A 9,050-nucleotide genomic window follows, 5' to 3' on the forward strand; every position below is an offset into this window, starting at 1 on the left:
AAATTTTTACCGGAGGTAAGTGCCCAAAATTTTGAAAACCCCACCCTAAATACATAAGTTTTTTTTGGGAATAAAGTGTTTCAATTTACATAGGCTGAGGGTATATCTCTGTCGGCAAAGCCTACTGATACTTTTTGACTTGTTTATAAAACAAAAATCAAACCACGTACGAATACTAATTAATTACACAAACAATGAACTTTTGCATGATATATAGCAAAAGAAAAAAATTTAAGTAAAAGTACAAATAATTGCTTCGCTATAATAAAAACGACATAAAAAATCTCATCCCATATTATATCTGTTGGCAGGATTAAAAACGTCGTTTTGTTTCAAAATAAAATTCGTATTTTTATGATATTCACCGAAAAAATAAAATCCACACCCACATGCAATCGAGTGCTGAAACAAAATTTACAATTCTTATGAAGGAAATTACAACAATAAATAATGTTTGCATTTATTCACTGCCATGGGATACCATATGAGCCTTTTCAGCGACAAAAAAACGACTAAATGCTAATGAATTCGTTAACATTGAACATTGTTAAAATAAACACAAATTTCCAAATAATATTAAAACAAAAGATTTAAATTAAATATATTTTATTACATACATACATATGAAAAGAATCAAATTAAAAAGGGAAATAAAAATGTGTTATTTTAAAATTGAATAGACGAAAATTTGACTAATAGAGTAATTAAAAGATTTTCTACAAAGCCTTTTGTTATGAACAAATAAATGCTGCAGTTAAATTAGCAGTATCATTAAACGAATTTGAATAGACCAAAAATAATATGCTAAAATTTAAAGACTTTGGATATAATGTGCAGGTAAACTATCTTTTACTACTTATTTATTTCTCTTTTCTATTTTCGCCCAAAATTATATTCTCAACACGCCATGAATATAATCTTCCATTAGAACAATAAATTTCTTCAGTTGTGTTACATGGGGATTTTCTTCGCAAAGTAAATTAAATCTTCTATTCAAACAGTCGTGATCATTCCAACGAAAGTCACCGGTTGTTGTGTGAACACATGCTTCTCCGCCTTTGCCATTTGGTTCATTAGCTGCCCAATAGGTATAATCGAAATCTTCACCAGTTGAAATCCAACTAAAAACGAGACCACGATCTCGGAAATTTGTTGCCACACCACCCAGCCAATAGTCGTGATGGTCTAAAATAAACAATAAATGGTATTTTATGTTATGCAAGGAAAATAATATTTAACGATAATCTCACCAAGTTGTCGCAAACCCGTAAGTAAGGCATTGTTTTTGTCCTCACTAGTAATGCTGACCAATGTCAAACCACGCTGGGCACACTCGGTTAGAGCTTCATACCAATTATACTATAATATAGGAAAAAAATACATTCAAAATGATAAACTTTAAATCCCTTGTATACCGTAATTGGTCGCTCTTACCGTTTTTTCATCATCAACCAAATATTTATTACCATCAGTAGCTGTGTACCATTTTACATCAGCCAGTACTGTTCCGATAAAAAAAAGAAGTATGAAACAATATTTAAAATTTGAAAAACTTTGCATTTTCTTTCCGTTTTTTTTTTGTCTGTTGAACGGCAAAGATAATACAGATACTAGAAAATATTTATCTGATGTTGGTTTTATATACAGTATCATCATATGATAAGTTCATATTTGCAAAGTAACACCTGTCGCAATTTGTAATACATATTTGTTTTATGAGGCGATAGTTCGACGCAATATTATATTCCTTGTGATAAACCACGTAAACTGAAATATTCTGCATCTTATTGTGTTAGACCAAAAGAGAACATCTGAATATAGATCTTTTAGATTTCCGAAATATTTCCCCTATAAAATTAAGCACGTGAAATTTACTTAATGCTTACAACACACAATTGAAATGTATAATAAAAAGTTATGAGTTTCATAACAATTTGCAAATATGTGCCTAATATAAACATATTAGAACAAGTGTTTTGATCTTAATAATCACTGATGAGTAATTAATATTGGCGTGTAAAGTTAAATGACCTAACTGTGGTTTTTTGAAAATTTGCATACATATGATAAGCAGTAACACTTTCAAATATTCAACTAATACTAATTAAGGTATAGACGAATCCCTATAATTGGCAGAACTAAGGGACCGACCACTTTTTTGAATTCTCGTATTTTTTGAGGAAATAAAAACACGATGAACGTTTTTCAAGGACAAAGAGTTTAATTTTTGGATTTTCATTCTCAACTCAAATTATGTTTCATAAATAGCTCGAAAATTAGTAATGTCAATGGACCGTGATTTTTTTGTTGGTCTGTAACACATAATCCCGTAAAGTATGAATTCTATTGATCAACATAAAATTATGAGTCCATCTAGCCACGCAGAAAACAATTCAGCAAACATATAAAATGTTTGGATGCAAACATAAAATATGTTTGGATATTTGAACATATTATATGTTTGCAACAGTCCCTAACATAACATATGTTTGGATCCAAACATATTTTATGTTACAACATATATTTTTTTATGTTCTAACATGTATATGTTTGCTGCAAAATGTGTTAGTGTGGCCGTTTTTTTTTTTTCCGGGTAGTATCCAAATGAATTGAGATTATACAGAAAATGGTTTTCTTTGCACGAAACTCAAGTTGGAAGATGAGCTATATCGGCTAACGTTTGGACATAGCCCTAATTTAGAGGTACTTCTTGATGTTAACCAATTTTTTCATCCATGTAGAACTAATGGGGAAATCATGGGAATTTTGATTTTATCCAAACTAACTTAGCAGGATGAATATTAGGGTCCTTTAAATAATAATGAAATAAAAATACAAAAAAAAAGGAAAAAAGTATCAGTCGGCTTTGCCGACAGAGATATACCCCCAGCCTATGTGAATTGAAACTTTCATCTACGGTCAGATCGAATGTATTTATGATATTTTCGTTATTTTGTAGCCTTTTTTTGGACCTTTGAACTTGCCGACGAAAATATGGATTAGGATAAAAGTTCAAAAGTATTACAGAGGAGGTACTTAAAGGAATGGACCGGCATAGTCCATTATGGAAGTGGATCTTATTTTGGGAGTCATATCTTTTCGATAGATTTCACCCCCTCTAGTCATTTCAGTGGGTCATCGTATAACTTATGGACCAGTATGCCAGGAAGCATGGAATTGTCCACCGAAAACATAATACCGTTGTAAGAAGAAGAACAACAACGAACAGCATCGGCTCATATTTCCAAAGGATCTTCGAACAGACCTAAAACTGCACTTAAACACAAGTGTTGAACTTTTGTGGAGGAGGTACCCTAAAGTACCCCCATTTAAGAAGTTAAACTAAATGTTGACAAAATATTAGAAGATCCCAAATTTGGACCAAATTTGTTCAAGGAGCAGGTCTTAAAGTGAAATTATCCGTAATTTTGTGTTACCTAAACCTAATCTATATCTGGTAGATATATTAGGATGTGTAAAGTATGGACCAAATTGGTCACTCCCTCGTGCGAACAATTTTCCGAACGAAATGTTATGAAGTCCAATTTTTGGACCAAATCTGTTGACCCGTTCGAGAATTGGCTTGCGCTCCAACTCGGTGTCTCAGGGTTTTTTATTTTAATCTTTCAGGCTATTTTGACAGGAAGTATGTACTTGCCGCTATTGAGGCATGTTCCGTCATAAGCGGGCAGTGAATACAAGTTGCTACAACAAAAATCAAAGAGATTCGAGAACAGGCCCTAAACTGAACTTTTCCGAAATTTTGTGTGGGAGGTACCCGAAGGAGTGGACCGATTGAGTCCACACTAGAACCTCATTTAAGTCTGGTAGAAATTTCACAATGTGCAAAGTATTGACCTAATCGGTTACTCCCTTCAAGAGTTATAGTGCACACAAATTTTCCGAACATTTTTGAACTTGGTTTGAACTAAGTTTGTACGAAATATTGCGAAAGCCAAATTTTGGACCGAATCGGTTAATCCGTTCGAGAGTTTTCGTGCGCTCCAGTCATCCAGACAGACAAGATTTAGATGTGGTTCCAATATGGACTCAATCGGTCCACTCCTTCGGGTACCTCCCACACAAAATTTCGGAAACGTTCAGTTTAGGACCTGTTCACGAATTGCTTTGATTTTAATTGTAGCAACTTGTATTCACTGCTCCTCATATAACGATATGGCTTTCATCAGGGTCAAGTCCATAATTCCTGAGAAAAAAAACCTGAAAGGTACAAAAAAGCCCTATGACACCGCGTGTAGTGGTTGGAGCGCAAGATAATTCTCGAACGGATCTGGCGATTCGGTCCACAATTGTGTCTTCGTAATATTTTGTGTAAACTTAGTTTAAGTTCAAAGATAAGCCATAAAAGTTCAAAAATGTTGGGAAAATTTGTGCGGACGATAACTCTTGATGGGAGTGACCGATTTGGTCCATGCTTTACACGTCCTAAAATATTTATTAGATATAGATCAGGTTCAAATATGGACTATATTTGTCCTCTCCCTCGGGTACCTCCCACACAAAATTTTGGATAAATTCACTTCAAGACCTGATCTCGAATCACTTTGATTTTTGTTGAAGCAAATTGCATTTCGTCTGCTCCGTCGGAAAAGGTCGTAAGTCCACTTTTTTTTTGGAAATCGCGTTTTTGTTACAGGATGATAGCACAAGTCAAAACACGTCGTATGATACAAAGAAAATGGTAGTATGTGGCGTTTTTCTATATGTTTTGCCCTTGTCGGAAAAGGTCGTAAGTCCACAAAACGTACAAATTTGAGTACGAAAAGGTCGTAGGTCCACAGGGAAATGTATACTTTAAAAGAATACTACAGCTAATGTAGTTCAGATATAATGTTTAACATCATCCATGGTTGGGGTACAATGTAAAGAACTAGCCTACACCTTTGGATGATAATCGGATGGTATTTGGCGGAGCCTGTGGACTATACTTTTGAACAAAAATGTGATAATTTTTATATTGCAACGAAAATTTACATTTGTAATCTAATTCCCCTATAAAGGAACTACAAATTGGGATGCTGTATGTGTTCAAATACCTCATACGAGTATATTGAACAATTTGTAAAAAAATCAACATTTTTACTGTTTTTACTGTCGTATATCTTACTTAACTTTATCAACTGGTAATTTGTGGTTTCTCTAGGGACATTTATTCACATAACGAGATTAGTTTGTATTCTGAATTCAATAAAGTAATACCTTCTAACGGACGGGTAAGAGTGCAATGTTTATATTATTAAATGATTCTAAAATAATAATTGATTGAAATGATATTAAACTAAGAAGGCATCATGATTTTTGCTAACAAAGAGCAGTATGAATTTGGAACGGAATTAGACGATGGTGTCATGGGTCTAGTTCCCTATGGTTTTAAGGGTGATTCTGAAAACTCTGATGACGTCAATACCAAACATCCTAGAAGTAATAGAAACTTCTATACCAAATCACGAAGATCTATCTTAAAAATTGCGAACTGTATCTTAATTTCAAAAGACGGACATGCGGTCATGGTTATACCGACTTAGAATTTTACTCTGGTCGGGTCTTATTGCTAAAATATTTACCCAGGATTGGGGAAACGGAATCGTTCGTAAGTTTTATATATATCGCATTTAAAAAATAGGGCACAGGTGTAACCCGCTCCTCCGAAATTCAAGAAAATACATATATAGCCTACCTTAACCAAGGGACATCCCTGTGCATAATTTGAAAATTACATGGAATAAGTACTTAGGGTTGGAGATTCAACAACCGTTGCCTCGCAAATTAATTTTCTGACCAATACTTTCATAACTTTTACAAAAAAAGCGTTTTTTGAAAAATAAAAAATAAAAAAATATAAAGCCTATTTTCACCTCGGTTGTTCCTTGTATATTCTCTGAAATTTTCAAAAGAAATTGGTTTAGCCGTTTTTGAGTCTATGCGGAACATACAAACATACATTTTATTTTAAAAACGTCTGTAAATTGTAGGAAAAGGTCGTAAGTCCCTACAAAAATACAAAACTGTACATAGAAAAGGTCGTAAGTCCAAAGACATCCAATTATCTCTCAAACGCGACGGAATTTTATCAAACAAAGTACAGGTATTGAAGCGGAATAAATAATAATAAAATACAGCCTTTACCACCATAATAAAATCTTTAATAAAGAAAGCGCTGGAATTTTTTTTCTTCCTCCTGAAAAATTTATTAAAAGGGACTTACGACCTTTTCCGACGGAACAGACGATTTTCTGCCTCAATTACGGCAGTAAAAGTTTTTTCAGGGGCAAGTCCATAATTCTTGAGAAAACAGCCCGAAAGTTGTAAAAAAACCCCTATGGCATCATATGTAGTGGCTGGAGAGCTCGAACCGAATACTGCGTTTACCCACACCTTGGATATTGTAATATTTCTTCGAATATTAGATGAAATTCGAAGGTGGTGCTTATAGGTCCACTCCTTCCGGTACCTCCCCCACAAAAGTTCGAAAATATTCGTTAAAATGGTAAGCGCGATTTCTCATAGACGTAGCAATCTGAAACCGATTTTTGTGAAAATCGGTAGAGCTATTCAGGGGCCTAAGAAAATATTACATATTAAATTTGAAGGCTATTCGATCAAAATTGACCGAGTTATAGCAAAATCGGAGAAAGATATATATGGGGGCTATATCCAAATCTGAACCGATATGGACCAAAGTTGAAATTTTTCATTCCTATGCCCTTACAAGTACTTGTGCAAAAATTCATCAACCTAGGTCAATTCCTTCTATTTTTGTCCACTTTTGTATGGAAGCGGCAACACTGTGCGACCTGGTAAGGGGCACAATTACTCAAATGGTAGATTGCGTATGAAGACTTTCTTAATTTCTTCCTAACATGTTCAATGTGTGGTTTCCATTTGAAATGACTATGAAGAAGGATACCGAGATATTTATATTGGCTTACCACTTCTATCTTAGTTGTGCAAGTTTCAATGTCTTCGTTGAAGTTGGGATTTTTGTGTAGACAGTTGTAATTGTAAAAAGTTATGGATAGATCTCTTTGAGAAATATGTATAGGTCTGAAGTGCATTAATTTTGTCTTGTTGGCATTGATAACCAAACCGTTATCATGACACCATTTAGTCACCACATTCATCTCACTTTGCATTCTTAATTCGGCCAATTGGATGGATTTATCAGTTACTATTAACGTTGTGTCGTCCACATATGTAAATGTTGTGCTATCTTTCAGATATTTTACCATATCGTTGGCATAAATGATGAATAGTATGGGTCCAAGTTTATAGCCCTGTGGAACTCCATACTCAGACCTATATGCATTGCTTGTATGGTTATCTACCCTTACTTTGAAACTACGGCAACTTAGTCCCAATTTACATTAGGCGAGTTTACTTGCGGCAATTGTCAGTTTGTAGGTGAGAGAGGGTGCTGAGAGGCAAAGGGTTACCATATGCCTCACCTCTCTCTCCTACAAAATGACAATTGCCGCAAGTAAACTGGCCCAATGTAAATTGGGACTTAAGTAGTTTTCGAACCATTTTAAGCTATGTCCTCGTACTCAATTTTTTCGAGTATATCAAAAGCTTTGCTGAAGTCAAAAAACATTGCTATGCAATGCTTTTGTTCGCTAAGATTTTGGTTTATCACGTTTGCAAACTGTCCCAGGAGTTGATTAATATTTTTCCCTTTTTGGAAGTAAGTTGATTTGTAAGTAGTTGCGGCTACCAAAAAGTACTATATAAACCAGTTTTTGGAAAACGAGAGTTTTTGCTGGGATATTACGATGTGTATTGGTACTATAACCAACATCTGTGTATATAGTGACAAAATGCTTTATACCATTTTGCAATTGATCAAACCTCTTTAAATAATTTCTGTAATGACGTCTCTGTTTCTTTCTAAGTATATAAAATGCAAAATTTCTTGATATTATTGGTAGAACAGTTGGGTGGAGTCAAGTGCGCATAGAAAATAACGGGAAAACCATGTTAACTCCATTACATTTAAAATATTTCCTACTCTTTATTCTATCGGTACGCTGTGCAGTTGGTGAGGAGAAATGGTATGATGCCAGTGACGGAAGCAGATATTTGGTAGTAAATGAAAACAATGTAAGGTTCGATATTTGCCATCCAAATGATTCCATTATAAAATTGTATTAATTTTCTTTGAAAGTATAATTGGTTTGAGGCCTTCACTGCCTGTGCCAGCAGAGGTTTGACCATGGTATCTATCACCAGTGAAGAGAAACAAAACGCATTAGTGGAAGTGCTGAAGAAAACTGGTAAACCATTTAATTCTCTAAAAATGTTGTGTTTAATGTATTTTCTCTTTTTAGGACAACTTTATTACTGGATCGGTAGCTTGGGAACTTATAGTACAGATGGTGGTCTCGTTTTTAGGTGGACAGGTGATGGATCAGAATTCGACTACACTAATTGGGGACCAAATGAACCGGATGGCAAAGGTCGTGAGAACTGTGTTCACATCGATCGTTTCAATTATCGATGGAATGACAATGACTGCAGGACACACAAAAACCCTTTGATATGTGAAGAGAATCCCAGAGTAACAAAAATGAAAAACTATATTTCGTCGTTGGAGAGTTTTCTTGAAACATTGGACGAATTTTAAAACATAAAAATAAATTAATGCAGAACAAATTTAAGAAGTTTACTACATACACTCCACGTCAGTAGAATAGAACACCTAAATTTTTGTTAATGTTAGCTTATTTATCCCAAAACGAATGAATCTACGTTTTTAATTTTGTAGAGATTTAAAGTCTATGATGTTTTTAGCTCTTCGCGAAATGGTTATCTGAACATTTTTCCGATAGTACTATGAAAAATAGGCATTTATTTTTGGTCATCAGGATAGAATAGTCACTTTATTTTCGCGAATTTTTGAGATTAAACACCGAATTTTCCTTCAGTCGATGAGGCAAGGCTTTCTAATCATTTTTAAACCAAAGAAAACCCATAAATTATTCCGCGGACACCGAAATAACAGCGTAAAAGGGGTTAAATTGACAGATAATTGA

General features: G+C 34.3%; 2 protein-coding genes across 2 annotated transcripts; one reads left to right on the forward strand and one right to left on the reverse strand.

Moving 5' to 3' along the window:
• Positions 1–825: 825 nt before the first annotated feature.
• Positions 826–1,884, reverse strand: LOC141396879 (lectin subunit alpha-like). Its single transcript, XM_073972568.1, has 3 exons — positions 1,435–1,884; positions 1,251–1,359; positions 826–1,185 (listed from the first exon to the last, which is right to left on the reverse strand). Exons 1-3 carry the CDS (start codon positions 1,654–1,656, stop codon positions 890–892), a joined length of 627 nt encoding a protein of 208 aa, XP_073828669.1. The 5' UTR covers positions 1,657–1,884; the 3' UTR covers positions 826–889.
• Positions 1,885–7,938: 6,054 nt separating this feature from the next.
• LOC141396880 (lectin subunit alpha-like) lies at positions 7,939–8,668 on the forward strand. The gene is made up of 3 exons (XM_073972569.1): positions 7,939–8,118; positions 8,183–8,291; positions 8,346–8,668. The coding sequence occupies exons 1-3, from the start codon at positions 7,993–7,995 to the stop codon at positions 8,639–8,641; spliced, it is 531 nt and encodes a 176-aa protein (XP_073828670.1). The 5' UTR covers positions 7,939–7,992; the 3' UTR covers positions 8,642–8,668.
• The last annotated feature ends 382 nt before the right edge of the window (positions 8,669–9,050 follow it).

Source organism: Musca autumnalis, unplaced genomic scaffold, assembly GCF_047663935.1.
Source record: "Musca autumnalis isolate F117 unplaced genomic scaffold, ASM4766393v1 scaffold_3, whole genome shotgun sequence".
NCBI classification, from domain to species: domain Eukaryota; kingdom Metazoa; phylum Arthropoda; class Insecta; order Diptera; family Muscidae; genus Musca; species Musca autumnalis.